The sequence below is a fragment of the Lissotriton helveticus genome, chromosome 7, assembly GCF_964261635.1.
Source record: "Lissotriton helveticus chromosome 7, aLisHel1.1, whole genome shotgun sequence".
NCBI classification, from domain to species: Eukaryota; Metazoa; Chordata; class Amphibia; order Caudata; family Salamandridae; genus Lissotriton; species Lissotriton helveticus.
The window spans coordinates 17,589,769-17,616,471 of NC_136068.1; the positions used below are offsets into that span (position 1 = coordinate 17,589,769).

Sequence of the window (26,703 nt, forward strand, 5' to 3'; positions counted from 1 at the left end):
CCTCTATAGCCTTCTTCTTGATGAGGGCAGAGACTTCGTCCTGCAGCAGCTGACTGTGGAAACGGGGAAGTAGCTTTACTTGAGGAAAAACCTGCGGAGGAGGGAACTTGAACCTCAGCAAGTAACCATGCTGCACAATATTCAGCACCCATCTGTCCTTTGTTATGGATCTCCACTCTTCCAGACGATAGAAACACTCCCTCCCACCGGAGTGACGAACCGTTGCGGAGGCAGCAACAGCTCAGGGTTTTGGAGGCTGTTTGGAGGCAGACTGCTGCTTGTTATTGTTGCCTCTGCCTCTGCCAGGACGTCTCTGCTGAAATTGGGTTTTCTGTTGAGTTTGGGAAGACCGTTGAGGGGTTTGAACCCTCTGCTGGTAAGGACCCTTATCCCCCTGACGAAAGCGCTTATTAAATTCCTTACGCTTTTCCAAACCCACAGCCATCACAGTGTCCATTTCGGATTTCATTTTGGTCATTTCATCGTCAGCGTGTGAACCAAAGAGAGAAGAACCATTAAAGGAGAGGTTCAAGATTTTCTTTTGAGCATCCGGTTTGAGGCCCGTGAGGCGGCGCAAGGCCGAACGTCGTGAACAGATTCCATGGGAGTAGCCGCGGGCCGCGAGGTCAGAGGCGTCTGCCGCGGCACTAATGACCTGGTTGGCTACGAGTCCTCCCTCCTGTAGGATTTCGACAAAATCCTGTCGGTCTTCTTTCGGAAGCTTCTCTGTGAAGCGAGTAGGGGAGTCCCAGAGGGACCTATCGTACCTCCCAAATAGAGCAGAAGCACTGGCCACCTTCATATATGAAGCAGAGGTGCTGCATACCTTCCTGCCAAACGAATCCATTAATTTGCTGTCCTTCTCTGGGGGTACCGAAGATGAGGTAGAGGCTGAATGAGACTTCATGGCAGCCACCACGATAACTGAATCAGTCGGAGGATCCGATCTTAGGAACAAGGGGTCCTCTGCGGGCGTCTTGTACTTCTTGGCAAACCTTGATGGAACAGAACCTACCCCTGCAGGCGTGTGGAAGGTAGCCATTGCCGGTTCAAGGAAGCCGGGCACCAGAGGCAGCAGAGGTCTAGGCGCTGTCCGGTGATGAAGTGTGTCGAAAATAATAGAAGTAGGGACCACAGGAGTAGGCAGAGAGATGTTCAACTTCTTTGCCCCCCTGCCCAGCACATCTATGAAGGTTGCGATATCATCAATAGGTGAGACTCTTGACAGAGGAGTGGAGGATAAGGTCGGAGATAGGCCCGGACCGTAGACCTCGTGGAAGAGGACCAAGTTGGAGATCTAGTGCGTCCTCTGTGATGAGACCTGTCTCGATGGCTGTGCCGACCCCTGGATCTAGACCGATGTCTAGGCAGAGATATTGGTCTAGGGAAGGTCATGGCTTGGCAGGTGTTCTGGGCCGTACCGGAGAGCGTGATCTGGTAGGAGATCTTGGTCTGAGTGAAGGACGTGGCCTCCGTGAAGGAGACTTAGCCGGCCTGACCGGAGTGCTTGTCCTCGGAGCAGACGGAGAGAACGTGCAGGAGTAATCCGAGCCCGGACTACTACGACCGCCCGAAACAGCTCCATGAGGGCGGTGAGATGACACACTGCGTGATCTGCCCGCAGATCTGGGGGGCGCTTCAGGAGATGAAGATCCGTCCCCTGATGACCTGGAGCCAGGGGACTCCACAATCACTGTGTCCTGTTCTCTCGACGGCGAAAGTTTCGACATTGAAAACGTTTGTGTGACCAATGGCACGAACGAGGCCTTGATGTTCTCGATGTCGATCATCCACACCTTGGCGATCTCGACTGCGATCTTCGGCGTCGAGTCGGTAAACTCGACGTCGATCTTCCTCGACGTCGAGTAGAAGGCAAACCTCCATGGCGTCCTGTCGACGACGACCTTCTTCGATTCCTCTTGACGTCGCCTAGGTGTCGACCTCCTCGATGTCGAATGGTGGGATCTCGACGACCCTCTCGACGGCGGCACGCCAGCCGGCGGCAATCTGGAAGCCGTCATAACTCTCGATGCTGACCCCCTCGAGGGCGGCGGAGAGTGTCTCGACGTCGACGGAAGCCTCGACGTCGACGGAGACTTGGACACATCAGCAGCCACAGACTTCAAGCCCGAAGTGTGGCGTCTCGACGTCGACTTACTTGGCTGCGACGGAGACTTTCAACATCGCGATGGTGATCCAGAAGAGCGCCTGGGCCCCTTCGACGGCGACTTCGACAGAGATCCTCTTCCTTCCTTTTTCTGGAGGCAGGAGATGCGGAACGTCGCAGTTTTTTAGCATGCTTGCTTGAAGAAGACGTTCTGGGGTCTCCATGGCCACCCACCTGATGACTTTTGTCTTTCCCCAAGAGGGCATGAAGTCTAATGTGTTCTCTGTCCGGAAGAGTCCGCCTAGAGAACTTCTGACAGTGATGGCACTGGTTAGGGTCGTGTGTCAGCCAGAGACATCTTCTTGTCACAAGAAGGACACTTCCAGGATAATGCAGGAGCCTTAAAATCCCAGAAGATGACGAATTTTCTGAGAAAAATCACTCAAAATAACAATTTCAGTCAAAAACTGAAGAGCTCAAGCTCCAGGATCCTCACAGAAGGAGCCGGAAAAAAGAACTGACCCAACTGCCACCTGTGGTGCACCATGGGAGCAGGGGGGGTCGTCTTCAGGTCTTAAAGGCACGGTACCCCTACTTTAATGCCTTAAAGGCAAGGTGTCAGTTTTCTTTGTTTCTTTATACTGTACTACAGCCTACTGGCAAATTCCTGCAATTACAGGGTTTTCCTATGGCAATAAAGCATTGTTGTATGCAAATGTTTACTGCTCTCTATCGCTCTTCCTTAGGGGTTGGGAGAGTACTACTGTGTGTATGCTAATTCATGTAATGTTATGTCAGATTTGCCAGTTGGGAAATGTTTTAGGCTGCAAATATATGTTTTCATATATATATATATATATATATATATATATATATATATATATATATATATATATATATATATATATATATATATATATATATATATATATATATATATATATATATACATATATATTTATATGTATTTTCTATATGCTCCGGGATCCCGCACAAGGCCGGGGATTATTCATAGATTATGACTATTGATGAGTATCACCTGGATGAGAACTCTTCCTTATACAGACAAGACTTTCTGTGTCCTTATTGTCAGTGCTCTTATCCAGGCTTGACTGGACGATGAAAATGTGATGTATCTATCTGCCTCTCAAAGAGCAAAGACTCATCCTCAGATGATCCACAATGCAGCTGCCCAACTCATCAAAAGTCACCAAAGTGCAACACCTCACCTCAGAATTAAAACATCTCCCCTGGCCTCCTATCAGGAGCAGAGTAATCTTCAAGCCTGTAGTCAATGTTCATAGAGCTATGAACCAGGGCATATCCTGAATTTATGGCTGCCGCGTTCGGGTAGCAGAAGCCTGCTAGGACTCTCTGGACCTTTGGAAGTCCACAGAATTAGAGCCGCTTGTTCTGGTGAACATGCCTTCTCTGTTGCAGCGGCTAAGACGTGGAACTCTCTTCTGTTATTTCTTCGAAAAAAAACTACTTTTAATCAGTTCAGAAAGTTGCGAAAACGGTTTTGCTGAAGAGATAACAGATCTGGCTTTTGAAGCTCATGTTAGGTTTCAGTTATAGGGCACCATGAAAGTTGAGTACACATGTGCTGAAGAAATAACTGGTAAAATAGCATAACATATCATGAAATACATAGCACCCACACACAAATAAGGGACACACAAATGACTTCCTAAAATCTTTGTCCTACTAATATTCAACTATTTTTAGTCATGGATCAATCAGCCATTGATCACCTTACAGTGTCTTTTAAAATTGATAAGTTCTGCCCTAAAATATCTAATAAAAGTTCAAAAACGCAATAAGGAAAGCTTTTTCTATTGGCTTTAACACATCTGTTAATGGAACAATGAACCTTCCCTGCTGGTGCAAGTTGCAAATGATGTACGAGGATGGGATAAGAGGGGCTTGGAGCCTGAGGGAGGAGGATAACTGTGGCTCCTAGCATCTCATGGAGACTTTGTTGCACTAGATGGGGATCAAGCAAAAAATTCACTTTTTGTACAGCAAACGTATATGCTGGCCAAAGAGTGTGAAACAGAGTGAGTCAGGGGTGAGTGGGTCAGGGGAAGAAGGTCTATGTTATGTTATATATCATTTATAAAGCGCACGTACACCAGGTTGGTTTCATGGCGCTGCTCTAGAGATGCCGTCATCCTGAACATTACTCATATGCTTGTCTAAACAGCCATGTCTTTAAGAGTTTCCTAAATACCATGAGATCTGTATAGGATCTAATTTCTAATGGCAGGGAATTCCAATATCTAGGGCCTAAAACTGCAAACCTGGTTCCACCGATACGCTTCAGCCGGAATGATTGAGTGGCCAGAAATTGTAAATGGGCCGATCGCAAATTGCGAGTCGGGATGTATCTTTTGATAATCCTGTCTACAAATTTGGGACTTCTACCATTCAGAGATTTAAAGGTGATACATCCCACCTTGAAGGTGCATCTCTGAGTTATAGGGAGCCAGTGTAACTTCCTCAGAAGAGGGGTGATGTGTTAGCACCTGTTTTCCTGTAAGATCAATCTTGCTGCCTGAATCTGTACCAGTTGCAGCCGGTGGGTGAGCTTGGCTGGAATGCCAAAATATAGAGAGTTGGCATAATCTAGTCAAGTCAGAGAGAGTCAAGTCAGAGAATTTACATAGCGCACTACATACCCAGAGGGTCTCAAGGCGCTTAGGGAGGGGAAGAGGATTATTTGTCAAATATCCACGTTTTAAGTTGCTTTCTGAATGCTAGGTGGTTCTGGGTAAGGCGAAGGTAAGTGGGGAGTGAGTTCCATGTTTTAGCAGCCAGGTATGAGAAGGATCTGCCTCCCATGGTTGTCTTGTTGATGCGAGGTACAGTGGCGAGGGCTTGGTTGGAAGAGCGCAGTTGGCGGGAGGGGGTGTAGAAGGACAGTCGTGAGTTGAGGCATTCTGGTCCGATGTCGTAGAGTGATTTGTGAGCGTGGGTTAGCAGTCGGAAAGTGATCCTCTTGTTGACGGGTAGCCAGTGGAGGTCTCTCAGGTGACCAGAGATGTGTTAGTTACGCGGGATGTCTAATATGATCCTGGCTGAGGCGTTTTGGATTCGTTGGAGTTTCTTCTGGAGTTTAGCGGTAGTTCCTGCGTAGAGGGTGTTTCCGTAGTCCAGTCGGCTCGTGACCAGAGCATGGGTGACTGTTTTTCTGGTCTCGGTGGGGATCCAACGAAATGTTTTTTTGAGCATGCGAAGAATGTTGAAGCAGGATGAGGATACGGCGCTGACTTGTCTGTTCATTGAAAGTGAAGAATCCAGGATAACGCCTAGGTTCCGTGCATGGTCTGTCGGGATGGGTGCTTTTTCAAGGGCTTCCGGCCACCAAGAGTCGTCCCATGCAGAGGGGGATGTACCTAAGATGAGGACTTCAGTTTTATCTGAATTCAGTTTCAGACGGCTGTGTTTCATCCATTCGGCAACTTCTTTCATTCCTTCGTGTAGGTTAGTTTTGGCGGTGTTGGGGTCATTGGTGAGAGAAAGGATCAGTTGAGTGTCATCCGCGTAAGAGATGATGTTGAGGTTGTGTTGGCGTGCGATGGCCGCGAGGGGGCTCATGTATACGTTGAAGAGGGTGGGACTGAGTGAGGATCCTTGTGGTACTCCACAGATGACTTCAGAGGCCTCGGACTTGAATGGTGGAAGGCGGACTTTCTGGGTTCTTCCGGTGAGGAACGAGGTGATCCATTCAAGTGCTTTTCCTTGTATTCCGATGTTTCTGAGGCGTTGTAGAAGGGTGCTATGGCAGACTGTGTCGAAGGCAGCGGAGAGGTCGAGGAGGATGAGGGCGACTGTGTCTCCATTGTCCAGTAGAGTTCGAATGTCGTCTGTTGCTGCGATGAGGGCGGTCTCAGTGCTGTGTTTTGCTCGGAAGCCAGATTGTGAGGAGTCGAGGGATTTGTTGGCTTCGAGGAAAGCGGCGAGCTGGTTGTTGACGGCTTTCTCGATGACTTTGGCCGGGAAAGGGAGGAGTGATATGGGGCGGTAATTTTTGAGTTCGGTGGGGTCCGCTGTGGGTTTTTTCAGAAGGGCGTTGAGTTCGGCGTGTTTCCAGCTTTCCGGGAAGGTGGCGGAGTTGAAGGAGCAGTTGATGACGTCTCGGAGGTGTGGTGCTATGATGGAGTCTGCTTTGTTGAAGATGTGGTGAGGACATGGGTCTGTGGGGGATCCTGAGTGGATGGAGTTCATCAGGCGGATGGTGTCCTCAGTGGAGATTGGGTTCCAGTCGTTAAGGGTGTTCAGGGGGGGAGAGTGTTCATCATATGGTTGGGTGGGTTGGTCTCCGGGTTGGTTGTCGAAGCTGTTGTGGATGTCTGCAATTTTGTTGTGGAAGAATGAGGCTAGGGAGTCGCAGAGGGCTTGAGAGGGGGTGATGTCGTTGGAGTTGGCTGAGGGATTGGTAAATTCCTTGACGATGTTGAAAAGTTCCTTGCTGTTGTGGGCGTTGTTGTCTAGTCGATCCTTGAATGCTGTTTTCTTGGCCTTTCAGATGAGTTGGTGGTGTATGCGGGTGGCGTTTTTGAAGGCGTCCTTGGTGCTGGTGGTTGGGTCCTTTTTCCAGGCCTTTTCAAGGGAGCGGCAGAGTTTCTTGGACTTCTTAAGATCATCGTTGAACCATGAGGCCTTCTTGCTGCCAGGTTTGCTTTGACGTTTTTTCAGTGGTGCTAAGGTGTCGGCGGTGTTGGATAGCCATAGGGTGAAGTTGGCGGCGGCTTGGTCTGGGTTAGAAGAGTGAGCAGGGGTGTTTAGAAGGAGCGATGAGGAGATCTGGTCGATGGTGATTTTGTTCCAGTTTCTTTGTAGAGTTGGTTGGAGGTGGTTGATGGGTTTCGGCTTGTTGTAGGTGAAGTGAACGCAGCTGTGGTCAGTCCAGAGGAGATCCGTAGTATGGCTGAAGGAGACATGTTTGCTGGAGGAGAAGATGGGGTCGAGTGTGTGGCCTGCGATGTGGGTGGGGGAAGTGACCAGTTGTTTAAGTCCGAGGTTGGCGAGGTTGTCCAAGAGGGTGGTGGTGTTGCGGTCGTTGTTCTTTTCAAGGTGAAAGTTGAGGTCTCCCAGAAGGGTGTACTCTTTGGAGGGGAGTGCGTGTGGAGTGATGAAGTCCGTGATGTCTTCACTGAATTTTGCGCGGGGTCCTGGTGGTCTGTAGAGGAGGGTGCCTCTGAGTGTGGTCTTGGGGTCGATGTGAATCTGGAAGTGAAGGTGTTCGGAGTTGGCGAGGTTGGCGTCGGAGCTGGTTGAGATGCGGATAGATTTTTTATGGACGATAGCGATTCCTCCTCCTGTGTGGCCGGTACGGTCCTTGCGTGTGATCTTATAGTCTTCTGGGATGGCAATGGTGATGTCTGGGGCGGAGGAAGCGTTCATCCATGTTTCTGTTAGGAAGGCGACGTCTGGAGAGATGGTGTCTAGTAGATTCCATAGGTCAATGGCGTGTCTGTGGACCGAACGGGTGTTGAGAAGGATGCATTGTAGGTGGTTGGGGTCGGGAATCTGTGGTGTGGTCGTAGCGGAGAAGTTGTCGGTGCCGATGAATTTGCAGGAGTAGCAAGAGAAAGGTCCATGGGTGTGTCCAGGAGCGGCTTGGACGCAGTTGGGGGAGCGGCCGGGGTTAAGGGCTAGGAGGGTGGCGGCATCGTAGGTAATGCGGGGGGGCTGGGCAGCGCGAGGGGTAGGGGGTCTGGCGCTGGGCGCGGTCCAGGCGCGGACGGGCGTAGACGGGCTTACCTTTGGCGCACCTTCGGCGTGTACGTAACGCGTGGACGCTGCGCGTTGGAGCATTAGGCATAAATGAAGTGTGGAGGGGGCGGAGCGTGGGAGGGTCAGCTGGGAGGCGGGGTCTGGGAGGAGACACGGGAGAAACCCCAAACAAGTCGAAATGGCCGCCTAAAATGAAATCGAAAGTGGGGCACAGCCGGAGCTTCAAACAGAGATTCTTCTAAGTAAGTAATTAAAGAGACGTTCCCCCGACAAGCACAATCGCCGTTTAATACAAATAGATACTATGTAGCACAATCGCCGCTTTAAACAATTCGATACAATGTAGCAGTGCGAGCCTAAACGCTAATAGGCGCTTTAACTTTATGAAATGAGGTCGGAAAAGCAATGCGGGCATAAACGATACCAGGCGCAGTAAGAAGCTGCAAGCACTGTAGCAGGAGGGCAGTCAGCAGGAATCCGGGCAGGCAAGGCAGGCAGCTAGCACAGGGCTTCAGAGAAGCGAGTGGAGAGCTGTGGGAGCGACCGTGATGGATGGAATCCAGACGGTCACCTATGTCAATCTATGTGCGAAATCACCATAGCTAATGCCTCCTGTATCTTAGCTTCCTGTGTGAGGAACCTGCAGATTTTCCATATTTTCCTCATCTGGAAAAAACACATAGCAACCACAGCGCCGATTTGGGTCTTCATTGTAGGGTCGCTGTTAATAATGACCGCCAATGTTTTGGCAGAGGCCGAGGGCTTAGGGGTCTGTCCTAGCTCCTGAGGCCAGAAAAGGGTACTCCAGTGATTCATAGAGCCCCCTGTTAGAATCCCCTCTGCCTTATCTGGAATTAACATCAGATGACTGCTGTTCATCCAATCACAGATGAACAGCATCGTAGCCTGAAATTCGAGGATAGATTCTTGGGTGTTACTGATAGGAAACACAAGTTGGAAATCATCTGCATAATTTAAAGTGCAAACTTTCTTTTCTTTAAGAGCATGAATCAAAGGAAAAAGATAAAGGTTGAACAAATGCAGGGAAAGTGAAGACCCCTGTGGCACACCACAAATAGTATTCCCCATGGGGGTTGTGAACTGGCCTAGGCGGACTGCTTGAGATCGGTTTCCCAAGAAGGAACAAATCCATTTAAGAGCCGAGCCCAGGATTTCTGCTCCCTCGAAACGGTTGACCAATATATTATGGTCGACCGTGTCGAACACTGCGGACAGAAGTACCAGGGCCTGTGAAAGGCCCCTGTCTGCCTCCCCCCGCAGGGTATCCAGTACCGTCAGTACAACTGACTCTGTGGAATTAGCTGGCCGGAAACCTGCTTGATGGGGTCCAGCCATTCGGACTGTTCCAAAAAAGGAGGCTAAATATCTAGCCACATGGGCTTCAAGTACCTTGGCCAAGTAAGGCAGCAAAGATATCGGACGGTAGTTAGACAGTACTTCGGGATCTGCCCCTGGCTTTTTCAAAAGGGGTATGATAAGAGCCTCCTTAAGGGTGTCAGAGACACAGCCCTGGGACAGTGATTCATTCAGGATAAAGCAGGACCAGGGAGGGTGTAAAAGACCTCTCTCAGGATCTAAGGTGGACAACAGTCTCTGGGGGAGCCTGATTTGACTTTTGTCAACAAGTCCAGGAAGGCAATATCACTTATTGCTGGGAACTGGTTCAAGGAGTATGGATTTGTAGGTACCATTACACGTACCGGATTCTGACATATGGGAATGCTGGCCTTGATGGCTTTTATTGTATCAATAAAAAGATTATTTAGGGTGTCACATAGTGGCTGAGAGGGCGTAGGCTTTAATGTCACTCTGTCCGTCGGGATTGGGTAATTCGTTCACTATTGAAAAAATATCTTTAGTCTGATTTGTGGAGGTTCTAATTATAGAGGCGAAGTAAGCAAATTTCTGGATAGCTTTTTTTATAATTTCTTAATGCAGCTAAATAAGTCTCTGTCTTCAAGTAAATATCTATTTCTCCACTTCCTTTCGGTTTGAGGCAGGGCTAGTTTTAATGCCTTCAGATCAGAGGAAAACTATCTCTGGGCTTCATGACGTCGGGCTCGGGGTACTCTTTTAAAAGGGGCAAGTTTTTTGCTGGCTATAAGCAGCCAGGCCGATAAGTCTTTCTCGCTATTGTTGATTGATGACTGGGCCAGCGGCACTGTATTAGTCAGTGTCTCAGTCAACTGGTTCTTGTTAATGGTATTCCAGCTCCTGGCGGATCCACCGTCAAAAGTAGGAATTTTAATCCTAGATTATTAATAGTACATTTTATCAAGTGGTGGTCAGACCATGTGCAGGGGATAACCACTGGATTAGTTATATCAAAATTAGTTGACCATTGACCATACATGGTCAAGTATATGACCTTTAATATGTGTGGCCACAGACACATGCTGACTGAGATTGAGCCCTATAAGTAAATCAGTAAACTCAGCAGATTGGGGTCCACCAGATATTTCATTGGCCCAATAGTTGAAATCACCAATCATCAAAAGTTTAGCTTGCCTTGTTATCAGATGGGCTAAGTGTTCACCCAAAATTTGTGAGAACTGAGGCATATTCTGGGGTGGCCTATAGAGTAGAACGCATACCATCTGGCGGAGTCAGATTCAAGCTTGATCACCAGGTTATCTACTGATGGTAGGTCGAGAGAAGTTAGTGCTGTGAATTTAAGATTGTGGCATATTATAGCAGCTACTCCGCCTCCCATCCTCCTCTGGGGGCGATTAGCTTGTAATATGTAGAATTAACTAGGTAATGCTGCTAAAATATCCGAGGAGAAATCCTGAGCTAACCAGGTTTCGGTTAGTAACAGGATGTCTGGTTGTTCAGACCCTAATAGGAGGAATATGTCCAATTGGTGTTTTACCATTGAGCGAGTGTTAAGATAGATAACCTTTAAAGGCTGGCTTTTAATTCTATCCTGGGTCTGAGTATGGCTTGGAGAGTAGCTAGTATGTATGAATTCGGGGAAGGTTGATCGAATTTCCATTATCCCATTCTTTATCAGTACTAAAGGTGTGGAAGAATGTAATGCCAGGTCATTGGAGTGAAACAATTTCAGTTCAGATGATGAATAAGTAGGGGTTCTTGAGCATAGTGACCTGCCCCTTGCCGCGTAAGGCTGCGGACGGGCACAGACAGGCTTGCCTTTGGCGCACCCGCAGCGCTGCGGCCGGCATTATAGCCGTCATCAGGCTTAGCTCCTCCCCTTTCCCTGTAATTGGCACCCCGATTGGACCTGGCACCCGGAAGTGAGTGGGGCCGTTGGCGGAGGGTGTATGATCCAGTACTTTCCCCAAATCAATAAAATACAATTTTCCCAGTTCAGCGCAATACGAGCAGTGTAGTTTATAGTTCTAGGGATCAAAATTTCTAATTCCAGAGTTTAAAACTATTTTAAATTCTTTTAGCAGTTAAAAATAGCGGTTCGCAGGCAACTGCACCTTCTTAAAGCTGGGCACCATCACGAGGCACCAGTCCATGTTTCATCTCTCCTAGTACAGCTTGTCTCTCTGGATGGTGACTGTCATGCTTCCATCTAGGGTGTTTCATAAAAATAACAATATATGGACAAGTGATGGCTGGAATGTCTGTGCTTAGAGAAGCTTTTAATGTATGGATTTTGGCTGAGAAGGTGGGTGTTGAACTATGGGGAAGTTACAGACTCGAATTACACAGCTCACTATTCGCTTCAGCAAAAGAGCAGACACCAGTCTTCAAACATGTACCTCTGCACCCATGGAGCTCTACTACTCTGCAAACACAACACCCATCCAACCATGCACTTGTTCACGCTAGAGTGTAGTGCCCATCTGATGATGTGCTTTGATGCCTCTCCAAAGGTTTGAAGCACTATACAATTGTCATCACAGTTACTATTGTTCTGCTGACAATGAAGACATTGGACACTAACTTGCCACGGGAAGAGTGTAGGATTAATATTGTACTGAAGTTAGACCACAAACTCTAAACATAGCTTTGTATGGTCAGATTTTGGTTCTTGTATCAGACCCTAAGGAGACAAAGCTACAGTAGAAGGGCTGACCTTTCTGAAAACATATCTGGGCTCTTGGAGCTCCCTGTGCAGAATCTGAAGAGGCCCCATTTTTTATCTTTGTTCAGTTTCTGTACTTACTGTTGTTGGGTGCCATCTCAGGAGAATCCCGCGCAGCTGCTGCCCTAAAGGAAGAGAAACGAGAGATAATCATCACTGGACACTACTGAGAGAGATGGACGTCAATATGAAGGGTAAGCCTCATATGGTAGAATGTGGTGGAGAGAGGACACAGCCTTACAGAGAGCTGTGAACATTGGATCCTGGGAGGAATCTCTGACCTAACGTTCATAGTGGGGCACAAGCAGCAAAGTAGAAGTTTAACAGCTATCAAGAAGGCCATACAGTTAAGAAATAAAATACCTTCATGGTCTGAACAAAGTTAAGTACAAAGTCAAAAATATAATAAGACAAATTATCACAAAAACAAAGAAAATATAATCAAAATATCTAAAAATGATAAAGAAATCAAAAACATTGATAAGACATTAAATGCTCTTAAACTCACAATGCAAATAACGTGAATAAAGTAGGAAGAGGGCTTCCCAAAAATGTCCACCAGTTCCAGTAGCAGAGACACTTTGAGGAAAAGTCCTGAAATGAGCAGGACTTTCTCCTGAGACTTCAGTCAGCTTTATCCAGATGAATGGAAATTCCATAACACTGATTAAAGGCGCCAAAAGTAACCAGTTCAAACGGATCCACGTGAATTTCACACAACATGGAAGCTGCTTCTCCAGTACTCCAGATGTTCTGAAGAGATGAAGTCCCACTGGGTGTGAGCAGGCTTCTCTGGCAGCACCTGGACTGGACTATGATGGGCCCCTCAGTGTAGCAGCAGCAGCCCTGGATATCTTTTCTGCCATTCACCTCTAGACAGATTCTCTTACTGGCGGGCTTACACCGCTCATTTGAGAGGATAAACAATTGCTAATGTCGCTGAAATTCCCAGCCATTCACTTTGAGTATTCTAGTAGCTTGTTCCTTCTCTGGTAACCTTATTTAAGGCAACAACTATAATCCAGAGTTGCATGCACCCAAAATACTATGATGGTGTACCCTAACCTCTGCCATGTGACGATGGTTTACCCTTACATCAGCCGTATGATTATGGTGTACCCTTAACTGAGCCGTGTGACAATGGTGTACCCTTACCTCAGTCAAATGACAATGGTGTACCTTTATCTCAGCCATGACAATGGTGTATCCTTACCTCAGCCATGTGGCATTAAGATACCCTTACATCATCCATGTGATGATGGTGTACCCTTACCCCAGCCATGTAGCATTGGTGTACCCTTATATCAGCCGTGTGACAATAGTGTACCCTTATCTCAGCTGTGTGACTACGTTGTACCCTTACCTGAGCTGTTTGATGATGGTGTACCCCCACCTCAGCTGTGTGACGATGGTCTACCATTACCTCAGCCGTCTGATGATTGCATAACCTTACCTCAGCCGTGTGACAATGGTATACACTTACCCATGTCATGTGATGATTGTGTACCCTTACCTGAGCCTTATGATGATGGTGTACCCTTACCTCACCCATGTGACTATAATGTACCCCTACCTCAGTTGTGTGACAATGGTATACCCTTACTTGAGCCATGTGACAATTGGGTACCCTCACCTCATCCATGTGATGATGGTGTACTCTTACCTCAGCTGTGTGACAATAGTGTACCCTTATCTCAGCCATGTGACAATGGTTTACACTTACCTGAGGCATGTGATGATTGTGCACCTTTACCTGAGCAGTATGACAATATTGCACCCTTACTTCAGCCATGTGATGATGATGTACCCTTTCCTCATGCATGTGATGATGGTGTAAGCTTATCTCAGCTTTGTAACAATGGTGTACCCTGATGTCAGCCATGTGACAATAGTGTAACATTATCTCAGCCGTGTGACGATGGTGTACCCTTAGCTCAGCCATGTAATGATGGTGTACCCGTACCACAGCCATGTGATGATGGTGTACCCTAACCCGAAACATGTGATGATGGTGTACACTTATCTCAGCCATGTGATGATAGAGTACCATTATCTCAGCCATGTGACAAAGGTGTACCCTTACTTTAGCCATTTGATGATGGTGTATCCTTAAGTCAGCCATCTGATGATAGAATACCCTTACCTCAGCTATGTGACGATAGTGTATCCTTAAGTCAGCCGTCTGATGATAGTGTACCCTTATCTCAGCCGTGTAACAATGGTGTACCCTTACTTCAACACGGTGGTGACAGAATCCTCGCACTCGTATTTGTGTTGAAATTCAAATCTAGTGAATTAAATGTATGTTGGTGCTCAATGAGATCTCCCTTCTGAGCCAAGTAACAGATGACGGTAGCGCTATTCCTGCAGGGAACGACGAGTGTGACGTGCTACAATCCAGAATACTATGCCCCTGAAGAAGGGCACATTGCCCGAAATAAATTGGGCGCTTGATTTTGATTTGTAAAGATGACTACGAGATTGAAGAATTTATGATTTACTAAAAAATTGAACTCTTTGAATAAAACTTTATTGAAAGGAACAAAACACTGTCCTAAGGAACATTATTTTTGAGTGCTTAATGAGGACGTCGTTCCCTGCAGGAATAACGCTACCGTCATTTGTACCCTTACTTCAGCCATGTGACAATGGTGTACCCTTACTTCTGAGTGTGCGGACTGCATACCCTTACCTCAGGTGTGTGACGATGGTGTACCCTTACCTCAGCCATGCAACAATGGTGTACCCTTATCTCAACTGTGTGATGATGGTGTAACCTTATGTCAGCCTTGTGATGATGGTTTACCCTCATCTCAGTCATGTGATGAGGGTATACCCTTACCTCAGCCTTGTGACGGTGGTTTACCCTTACTTCAAAATGTGGGGCTAGAGAACCTCTAGTCCCATCCCTCAGTTGGCACACACATTCACGATGTTCCTTTCGTGAAAGAAAACTACTTCCATTCGAAGTTCATTTCTCATCTTGCGCGTTTATTTAATGTTCATTATCGTTAGATATATTTCAATTATTTTCTTTTTCAAGTTCAAACAAATCAAATCGGCGTCCTTTGGAAAAGATCTTCGGATAGCCTTTACCCGTTATTAAACAGATTCACAGGAGAATACATCACGAAGGGCATTGTCTATTTCCCTGATGAAGAGCATGCTAATAATGCTCGAAATGCATTGGATATGTGGAGAATAACCATGCCCGATTTACAAATTGATTTGTTTGAACTTGAAAAAGAAAATAATTGAAATATATCTAACGATAATGAACATTAAATAAACGCGCAAGATGAGAAATGAACTTCGAATGGAAGTAGTTTTCTTTCACGAAAGGAACATCGTGAATGTGTGTGCCAACTGAGGGATGGGACTAGAGGTTCTCTAGCCCCACATTTTTTGGTTATAGTTGCGACGTCGCAGGACACTCGACGCCTCCTTGTTGTGCACCACCAAATTGTACACTACAGATTACCAGTTGACTAAACTAAAAGCAGTGCATCTATCCAAACAAAACAATATCATTTACCCTTACTTCACCCATGTGACAATAGTGTTCTATTACCTGAGCCGTGTGACGATAGTGTACCCTTACCTCAGCCATGTGACAATGGTGTACCCTTACCTCACTAGTGTGATGATGGTGTACCCTTACCTCACCAGTGTGATGATGGTGTACCCTTACCTCAGCCAATGTGGCAATGGTGTACCCATACCTCAGCCGTGTAACAATGGTATACCATTACCTGAGCTGTGTGATGATGGTTTATCCTTACCTCAGCCATGTGACAATGGTGTACCCTTACCTCCTCCGTGATGATGGTGTACCCTTTCCTCAGATGTGTGATGATTGTGTACCCTTACCTGAACTGTATGACAATCATTTAGCTTTACCTGAGCTGTGTGACAATGTGTACCCTTACCTCAGCCGTTTGGCTATGGTGTACCATTAGGAAAACAAAGGGGAGAGCAAGGGATGGTGTTCACCAGGGGTGAACGGAAAGTACTCCTGATCCCCTGATCAAGGACTGAATTAAACAAAGAGAGGAGTACCACCAGAAGAAAAACAGAAGGTTTCCTAATGGGGTGTTTTGACTGACAAAAGGGAAGGATTCATCCTTTTGTAAAAAAAAACCTCACTCACCAACCTAGTGGTGACATGCTTCATCATCGGGTCCACCCTGGTGGCCTAGCGTCACCAGGGTGTGCTTCAACACCTGAGGTACAGTGGAGCGGGTTGTGAATGTAAGTGCAAAAAAAAGGTGTTAAAAATTGTCCTGGTTTGTCTTATAGAAAATATGAATTTTATTTTAAAGCAACTGGACAATATTAAAAAAGGGGGCGAGATACTGAGAGGGAAGTTACGGCCAAAGTGTCTCTATATGTGTATTGGTGTGTTGGTCAACATGTTTCTATCTTGAGTGGGAGTACCAGGTATTCATCAGGACCATGAACAAGGAGATGGACGGTATGTCCCCCCTAAAAGGCACACCCTATCCTAAATCCTCGTGTACCTATTAGCAAATCGCCAATGGTAAGATGCTCGGTCAAAAATGGTTGAGCATGTATAGTAAAAAGCAAAAGACTTCTATTATGCTGTCAATTGCTTCGGCGGGCAGGGGGTAGTCTCGTCATGCAGTTAGACATATTAGTTCTGTAGTGACGCGCGAGGCCAATTACCTACATCTACCATCCGCTGCTCGGCTCAATATACATTTTTGACCGAGCGTCTTACCATTGTACTCCCACTCAAGGTAGAAACATGTTGACCAACACGTTTACAAAAGGATGAATCCTTCCCTTTTGTCAGTCAAAACACCCCATTAGGAAACCTTCTGTTTTTCTTCTGGTGGTACTCCTCTCTTTGTTTAATATGGTGTACCATTACCTCAGCCCTGTGCCAATGGTGTACCCTTTCCTCAGCTGTGTGCCGTATGATGTACCCTTACCTCAGCCATGGAACAATGGTGTATTGTTACCTCAGTCGTGTGACAATGGTGTATCCTTACCTCAGCTTTGTGACGATGGTGCGTGTTTACCTCAGCTGTGTGACGGTGATGCACTCTTACCTCAACTGTGTGACGATGGTGTACCTTTACCTCAGCTGTGTGATGATTGTGTACTCTTACCTCAGCCGTGTGATGATGTTGTACCCTTACTGCAGCTGTGTGACATTGGTGTACCTTTACCTCAGCTGTGTGATGATTGTGTACCCTTACTGCAGCTGTGTGACGTTGGTGCACCCTTACCTAATCTGTGTGATGATTGTGCACTCTTACGTCAGCCGTGTGACGATGGTGTACCCTCACCTCAGGCGTGTGATGATGGAGTTCCCTTTAAGCATGGGCGGATCTAGCGGATCTCGCGTACGCAAAATTGCGGATTTACGGATTCGCAATCCGCGAAGATACGCGAACTCTAGCCGATTTGCGGATTTTCCCGTTTTTTGTGTTGCCGCGCGTTCGCGCCGATTTTGGGACAAGTTCGCAATTGCGAACTTACTTTTCGGCTCGCAACGGCCGCGACTATGTTGTTTCTACGTCTGGTTTATCATCACAGGTTCACAGCACCCTCTGTTTCACCACTGCCACCCTCTGGGACACCCATGCCACCCTCTGGTACATCCTCACTGCCACCCATTAGGTTTATTTATCACTGTAGATTATGGTGGTTGAAAAAAGCAAGCACACCTGCCCTTCTTCAACTGCCATCAATTAATTTGTGGGTCATTAATGTGTCAGTAATTTTGAAAGTTCCAGTCTGGCTGGCACCTGCTTCCTTCCTTATCTGTAATTTGCTTTTTGTTGCAGTGAAATTTTTTTTCACAGGACCTTTATGGTCTACTTGTAGCTATTCTATGAGCCTGCTGTTTGGGTCATAGCAGGGTCATAGAATAGTTGCAAACTCTGGAGGGGCCCCTCAGGAAGCACTACCTTGAATGTTACTAATGTTAAGTTTGAACTTTTGCACCTGCTCATTGCTTTCAGTTTAGCTAAAATCGTTTTTTCTGCAATTTCGCGCGTTTTTTGGGGCGCGAATCCGTGCGAGATCGATTTCGGAAGCCGCGAATACGTGCGAATACAAAATTGTTTTTTTTGTGACGTGTATGTTCGCGTGATCTTGCGCGTGTTCGCGAGGCGCTTCTAGCTATACGTTTGCCAAGTTACCCTATCGGTCGTACACGGGCGCGGCCATCTTGTTTGCGTGACGTAATTCCGTTTCCGGCCGCTATGTGTAATCTCGCAAAGTGTGCTGCTCGCTAGTACAATTTCGCGCGTGCTCGCGAGGAAAATCTCGCGCGAACTTACCCACGCGGTCGTGAACGGGCGCGGCCATCTTGTTTCTCATTCATTGCTATGGTTCTGGGCATGCTTTCTCTATCCTCTCTCAATCTCTGCCATCCTTTGCTTGTTTGAAGTTTATTTGATCTAATTTTACTTATTATCTATCCCTCTATTTTTCTAGCTCTATATTTTTGTGTTTTCTGCTGCTTTTAGTTACTTTTAAACTACTTTTTTAAACTCTTTTCTTCTTCACTATTCTATTTCTTGTTTATCATTTAACTGTATTTCTGCCCAGACCATGGTAAAGGGAGCCGGGAAGCACCCTGAGAAGGGGAAGGGTCCCGCACCCCGTGCCCGGCTCCCGTGCGGGCGTTTGAGGGGGGAGCAAGTGGTCCCGCGGGAGATCTTCAGCGCGGAGGAAGTGGCGGCACTCATCTTCCACGTCCAGCGCCGCCTCCCCAAGACGATCCTGGGAGGCGGCAAGATCGCGACTGGCTATGGCATCCGGGAGCGCCGCAATCTTCTATGCATTTCAGGTGCACTGCTCTCCTTCTCAGTAGCCTTGCTTGCTACTATGCTTCTTTGTTTTGTATGTTGTGTTCAGAAGCATTTCATTGGCCTGAGAAATTATGTATGAGTGTAGTGTAAAGATAAGAACTGCGTAATGCTAGACACTAAGGGTCATATTTTCAATTACCGGCGCATCCCTGCAAAGTAGCAGGGATGCGGCAGTAATTGTGTGCCATGCCACCACCACCCATTGGCCCAAAACGTCACAGAAGCCTTACGCATCTGTGCCGTAAAGGCAGCGCATTGCTGGAGTTGCGTGCCAACGATGGTGCAGCCCCAGCAATGCTCTGGGGTACCCTATCTCCCCAATGCTGCATCAAGCCGTACGTCGGCTTCCAGCGCGCAGGGTTTGAGTCATGCATCATTGTCCTAAAAGTGACTGATTGACATCTTGTAGATTTCCCTCAGCCACTTTTAGGATTCGTTCCTGCGCAGGTACGCCCTCCCTTGCGCCGGAACGCCCCCTGATGGCGCAGGGCTTTACAACGTGATGCATCGCCCATATGCCCATATGTGTTTTTTTTTAATGTATACGCCGCATCAACACCATGGCGAGTCTTTTGTTCTGCCGCTGCGTCACAAAAGGCACGCAACAATGGAGGAAAATGAGCCGCAAGGGACTTCTAAATCAGCCCCAACAGACTGAAGTCCAGTCCTTCCTTTAGACACATGGCTATAAGAAGAAATAGTGGCGGTGGTGGGTGGATTGATAGTTTGAGTATTCACTGATCTGCAAGCAGGATGGACTTTGTCTGTCACTTCGCGTGCTGCGGACTGCTGCCTGCAGTGCCAGGCCTAGGCAAACCTCTTTAGTAGTCTGTTTATTGAGTTACATAGGAACTTTCTAAGTCAACGTTCCGCAAATCAGGCAATACGAATAACGTAGTATACCACATGAGATAGATCCCGTGGAATAGTTGTCTATCTATTTGCTATTTTTCCAAAATATTTTGTTATTGTTCTTTTGAAATGTTTGATTTGGTTGAAAAATCTCATCCATGTTTTCTGGTTTTTCTTTCTTTCATGTTGTACATCAGCTCCCCCCAAGGGCAAGAGGACACAGGAGGAGGGTGCTGAGGATGCAGGCCAGGATCGGGCAGGCGAGGGCTCCTTTGCTGGCCCCAGTAAGTTTACATTTTAATAAAGAGTACCTATTTTTTCCTAGCGTTCCTCATTCGATTTTTTCTAAATCGTCTTTGATCTTCTTGTAGACTGGATAAAAATTCTTATCCTGCCTCGAATATGACTCCCTGTGGTATTACTAGACTATTCCCATTAGTCTGTCTGTGTAGCTAACTAAGATTGGACATTTGGCAATTCCATTGGACTCCCATTCTATTCAGCAATAGCTCTATGCACTGTCTCCTTACTGACTAGATAGTGTGGCAGAGTCATTCAGCTCCCGAAGTCACCGATTATTGATCCCCAATGATCTCTAGATTATCGTACGCAGGACAAGAGAGTACGGAGTCACAGCACAGTCAAGAAGTGTCAGAGGCACTCATGCTTGCAAAAATTCCAAAACCTTTAGCTCATCCACTCTAGTCTGGAGGAACAAAAACCACAGAGTCTATTTAAGTTTAAAAGCTTTATTAAAAGTAAACACATTTATTAAAATCTACTTTGTCATAAAACTATTTAACTGAAAACGGAAGAGTGGTTAGTGCTGACGATTAATTGGACACATTTCTTGTGGTCGAGCCGAGCTCTCACCTGGTTTGAACTTGATCCTGGTCGTGTTCTTAGGAGTCAAGCTTCTGTCTGTTAGGAGAAAAAGTGGTGCGTGTTAAAAATCAAAAGCAAGCATTCATCAGTTGTGCATAAAAGTGCAGCAAGACAACAGCCTTCCCTGGAAAATGGGACATTTTTACTTTGGAGTAGACAGTCACAAATTATTACATTGTATTCAGTTTTTTTAACATTTCTCCTAGACCAAATATTATATAGTAGTGAGTGGTGTATTCTAACATTCTTAAATGTACTTTGTAGGTGTAACATCTGGTGACGGGGCCAGCGCGGAGGTGGCTGTGTTGGGCGAGGACTCGGCGGACTCTGGGGAGGAGGCGGTGCAAGAGCCGGCGGACGGTCCTGTGGGGGTTCAAACGGTGGTGGCGGAAACAGGTAAGCTATATATTCCTTACTTATTGAGATTGAAGACTGCATAGTGTGCTTTCTGCACGGGTGTATTACAAATCAACCAGGTAGTAGCCTCCTCGAAATGTACTTCGACTTAGCTGTGAAGTTTTTGGTGAGAAGAATCCCAATAAGTTCTTAGACGAACGTAATGGATGGGATGAACGAAAAGCGAAAGAAGGGTGTAAGTAAGTGGGACGCGAACTTGTATGATGGCTGGCAAAGAAGAACGATATGTGTTTGCTTGGCCCCCGAGGTGGCTGGGAAGGAAAGAATATGGTATGGTGCATGGTTGGGTCAATGATGAAGCAAGGATGGGTGGAAGGACAGCAGCCTGGGTGGGTGAAACAGAAACTGTATGTGTGCGTATACTTTGACTGAATGGATGCCTGGAGCATGGTATTCCCTGACTCTTAGATAGCACATGTGTATCTAGAGAGAGTAGATGGTCGCCAGATGAAGTAAGTGTTACCTTGAAGAGCATGTACCACCGCACCCGCACGTCCGTTCCAGTGCAGGGAAGGCAAGGAAAAGAAATTGTAAATGTGTCCAATACTACCATGAATAGTAGCAGTACTTTGTATTGCGTCTGCAATCACAGCATATATCTGGTTATTACGGTGGACACTCCGTACCTCTCTTAATAACTTTAGTTTACTTGTAGTACGTCATTCATGTGTGGGTGTATCACTGTTCACTCAATATTAAGCAAAGCACCTAAAGTCATCCCATATGTCATCAAATACGTCCCATGTGAAGTGATAGATAATCAAATTAGTTAGCTTCGTCATTTTCCTTTTCTAGTACTCATTTGCACTGTAGGGTGAAAGGTAAATTAATTAAGCAGTAGCCCTTGTAACAGAGTATTCTCAGTGCCACCCGTAATAGAAAAGTAATAGCTTCACCACCTGCATGTTCTGGACCGGTACAGTAACGCAAGTCTGTCTCACTCATCATGGTGTGCAACTTTTTTTCTCGGGTGCAAGTTCACTGTGCTGTCCATGTCATTCTGCCGGCTTGCATAAGATAACGTACCAATTTCCCTAAACAAGAGAGAAGAAGAAGAATAAGACTGGTGTACTGTCATAGTCGACTGTAATGGAAGTCCATAGTGGTCGTAGAATTTGTTCATTAAACTACCACTAATGTTAGAGCAAGGATGCAGAAGTGGGAGGTTACATAGATACTGTCCTCAATAGTTATGTACTGTGCTTTCAATTTGCTACTTGTACTGTGACCCAACTTTCGGCTCAATCACTTTGTGTTATTAATGCTAAGGAGCATTGGTTACAGACTATGTCTTTCTTTCTTCATATAGTTGCTCCTTCCAAATCAACAACACGGAGGGAGCAGGCTAGAATGGCCCGGCAACGGAGGCTGGAGGCCACTGTCGCCGAATATCGGCGGCTGGTGGCCCTGGAGGAGGAGGAGGACACGCAGTCGAGCGGGGCAACAACAACATCCTCGACTGTGACCACTGCATCCTCCTACGTGACTAAGCCAGCGGGACCGAGCCGGGCTAACAAAGACAACCGCCACCGCCAAGCAACAGAAATACCAGCTACCCCCCACAGGAGCTGCAAGGAACGCCAACGCCGCCTACGAGTCCGAATGTCCAACCTGGAGCAGGAGGTCCTGAAGTATAAGAACTTGGTTAAGGGCCTCCGCTCCGAGCTTGCCACCCTCCGCAAGGAGTATGATGCCCATGCCGCAAAATGCACCAGCACCAGCACCCTCCAGTAGTGGAGTGTCCCTTGCCCTTTTTTATAGACTTTTGGGGGGTGGGATTTGGGAGTTGGGATCGTTTTGGGACGTTTCAAAGACAATCGTTGGGGTTAGGGTGGGTGAGGGAGATTATTTTGTTAGGGCTACATAAATATATTTTTAAACTTTATCTGACCATACCTGTTTTTTACTGCTTTTCAGTCTGGTGGGTGGGGGGCGGGGGTGTAACAGTAACTTTGTTTTCCTGAACAGTCGTAGGACTTTAGTAGTACAACCGTCAATCTCTTGTCTACTCCGAAATAATACTCCATTATACTACCTCCCACCAAACGCTTATCTTACCTGTAATTTGTGTTAGAAATTAGGGCTAGGCCCAGGGCTGGCTCCACGTGAAATGGGGATTAACGTTGTCAATCCTGGGCGGGTGACATTTCCTCATTGCGGTGGTACTAGTGGTGTGACACAGTGGCAGTTGCATGCCTATGGAAAAAAAGAAAACGAAACCTTGTTTGTCCTTACTGTAGCATTACAACGGTTACGGTACGATCGAGAATATAGCAGGTGACAGACAGAACAGTGCCATAATGTAGCCTAACAAATGGTAAAGTATTTGCTTGCAAGTATAACTAGTACTTGCGTTGAATTTATTTGACATTGGCTACTACTACTAGAAGATATAGTACTGAAGCTGAGTAAGTCTAGAAGATATCCTCGTATTCCTTCACCAGCCTGTTGCTATGACCTTATCCTCCCCAGCAAGTGTGTGGAATTATTGATGTAATTTTAGTCAGACATCAAGCAAAACAACACAGCCCGGGGGAAGAGGGTTAGGGTTTGTAAAATGGATGGGAATGGGGGTTTCTTTTTGGGTAGGTTTTGTTGAGAGAAGAAAAAAAAAGCAGAGCATGGACAAACAATAATTGAAGATAAAGACAATCTTTGGTTACAAAGTAACGCTAAGCACATGCAGTCACACTCATAGAATAAAACAATGGATACTGTATCTGCATTGCGTATGTTGTTGGAGTTGTCCTTGAATTTGGTAAGTAAGTTGCATGCAGCAAACAATTCCTCTTATTGGCGGCACTCCTCCATTCCAGCTGACGCTTCGTCCATCAATGTTGGTGACCACTGACAGAAGACACCCTGTCCACTGCCTGCCTGGCGGATGTTGACTGAAACCCGGCCTGTAATTATTGAACGGAAAACAGGAAGTGCTATTACAATACCACTGATAAATAAATAAAAGGTATGTACGCTGTGTGGTTCAAAATGTGACACTTTGATTTCCCTAATAGACAGTACAATATTTTTGAAATTGCGTGCTCTGTCTGAGTCACCTTTTTAAGGATAAATAAGTATGGCCAAAATATTATAGCGGATCTTTCCCCTCAAGGTAGGTGTACTGTAAACTGTGTTTTAGAACAAAATTTGACCTTCCCAGCAATGCTCCCACCAAGACCCTTACTAAAGCCAGTCGCAAAAATGTAGAAGAACCCCAATCAGATCTCCAAAAACGATGCCTAGCAGAAAAATGGTTACAAAACGTACTTTGAAAGTAACAGTAGGCCCAAATACAGACCGTGGATTGTATTCAAACCACTTGCAAGCAAGCAAAAGTATCCATAGCCAGCATCGCTCCAACAGTGCTCTACAACACCAGAACTGCGTTGCAATAGAACCCCCCGAAACACATGCAATCCTGCTGCTAGGGCTAACCCTAACGAACCCTAACTTACAAAAAGTGCCAAAACTGGTGTTTCCTTCAGGATTTTGTCCAAAACACTTCTATCCTGTATTAGACCTTCCCAGGAATACCCCAGGCAAGACCCGCCAACCCACCCGGAAAAAACCACCCGACAACACCCCCAAACAGCGAAAAAGCTAAATCTCATACTTACAATATCTCTCGGCCTTCGGTCCAAACGCGGCGCTGTGCAGCTAGGTCATCATCATCATCAATCATCATAACTCCTGTTTTCCACCACGGATTTCCTGAAAAGCAAATGCAATCAAGATTAGATTGTCGCATCAGTGCTTCGACAGAGACCCCGGCCGCAACCCACCCACGAACAGCAGGAAGCCCCCCAAAACGCTACATTGAGCAAGATGACAGAAGAAATAGCAAAAAAAAGGCTGTTCCTTCAGGATTTTGTCCAAAACACTTCTATCCGGTATTAGACCTTCCCAGGAATGCCCCAGGCAAGACCCGCCAACCCACCCGGAAAAAACCACCCGACAACACCCCCAAACAGCGAAAAAGCTAAATCTCATACTTACAATATCTCTCGGCCTTCGGTCCAAACGCGGCGCTGTGCAGCTAGGTCACCATCATCATCAATCATCATAACTCCTGTTTTCCACCACGGATTTCCTGAAAAGCAAATGCAATCAAGATTAGATTGTCGCAGCAGTGCTTCGACAGAGACCCCGGCCGCAACCCACCCACGAACAGCAGGAAGCCCCCCAAAACGCTACATTGAGCAAGATGACAGAAGAAATAGCAAAAAAAAGGCTGTTCCTTCAGGATTTTGTCCAAAACACTTCTATCCGGTATTAGACCTTCCCAGGAATGCCCCAGGCAAGACCCGCCAACCCACCCGGAAAAAAACACCCGACAACACCCCCAAACAGCGAAAAAGCTAAATCTCATACTTACAATATCTCTCGGCCTTCGGTCCAAACGCGGCGCTGTGCAGCTAGGTCATCATCATCATCAATCATCATAACTCCTGTTTTCCACCACGGATTTCCTGAAAAGCAAATGCAATCAAGATTAGACTGTCGCAGCAGTGCTCCCAGACACCAAAAATTACCCACAAACACCCGGAACCCCGCCAAAGAGCACCTCAAAGGCAAGCAAGTCAGCAAAAACAGCAAGAAATTTCCACCTCATATTTGGTCCAAAACACTTTTGTCCATTATTAGAGCTTCACAGCAATGGGCCCAAATCCGTCAACTCACCCGCAAAGAAGTACAACACCCCCACAAGTGCTGTGTCTTTCTTCATTGGGCGTAATCCAGCACTCTGCTTTGAGGGAAATCGCAGTCTGGAGGAGGAGGATAGAGGAGCATGTTCTTCAGAACTTGTGAACCTGAGGAATGTAGACTGCGGCACCTTCAAATCAATAAGCAAACAAGTGAAGACAGTTCTGATGATGGTCTTGTTTTTGGGATTAGGTGATTAAAGTTTGAATTAAATTAACTGTGCAAAACAAAGAAAGAGAGACACAAAGCACACAGGAATAAAAGTGAATAAGGACGAAAAAGAAAGTTCTTGATTGATTGTCTCATTTTCAGGGCTCGGTGTCAGGGAATAAGAACAAGATTTCGTCGTCATACTCTGCGAATTCAGGCTGGATGAGGTCAGTGCCACCGAACAGAGAACAAATCCCCTCATCTACGTTGCCGTCCTCCTCGTCTTCATGCGGCGTGCTTTCTCGTACTTTGTAATCTGGTGGTATGAGGTGCTGATTCATCTTGATCATTGTCAGCCGCTCCACATTTTTGGGCGAGAGGCGGCTCCGTTTGGGAGTTACAATGCCACCAGCAGCACTGAAAACACATTCAGAAGACACACTTGCGAGTGGGCAAGACAAATAGTTTATAGCCAGGTTGAAGAGCTGTGGCCACAATTGTTTTTTGCCATGCCAATACTGCAATGGCTCATCATTAAGAAAGACCTCTGTTGAGTCATTCAGATAGTCCTGCACCATCGACTTAAGGTCATCAACTGTTCCTCCACTTTGCTTACTTTTTGCAGTGCCTGTGACATTTTTTCGAGAACCATACCCCATCAAACTTAGCCAATCCTCCTCCGCAGCCACTGTTAGTGTTGTCATTGTGTGTGGTGCAGATGATCCAGTTGCCGGTGTCTTTAACGGCTGAGAGGTCACTTGTGCCCCAGCCACAGGTGCAGAAGTGGATTCTTGTGACTGGGGATGGCCTGCTGATGCTGATGCTGATGTACTGGCTTCTCCTTCAATAACCTGCCGTTCTTTTTCAAACCTCTTGGCTGACCAGGCTAACCAATGTTTGTACTTTTGAACATCTGC

The 26,703-nt window shown here is 46.5% G+C and overlaps 1 protein-coding gene across 3 annotated transcripts in view; it reads right to left on the reverse strand.

The window, feature by feature from the left end:
* Nucleotides 1–26,703, reverse strand: part of LOC144767942 (cell adhesion molecule CEACAM16-like) — a 240,727-nt gene that overhangs the window by 31,161 nt on the left and 182,863 nt on the right. For 2 of the 3 annotated variants that reach the window (XM_078651287.1, XM_078651286.1), the window contains exon 4: nucleotides 12,012–12,055. The exons of the other annotated variant lie outside the window; for it this stretch is intronic. In XM_078651287.1, the coding sequence (XP_078507413.1) occupies nucleotides 12,012–12,055 (44 nt within the window). The remainder of the gene's footprint in view (nucleotides 1–12,011; nucleotides 12,056–26,703) is intronic. 3 annotated transcript variants of the gene reach the window in all.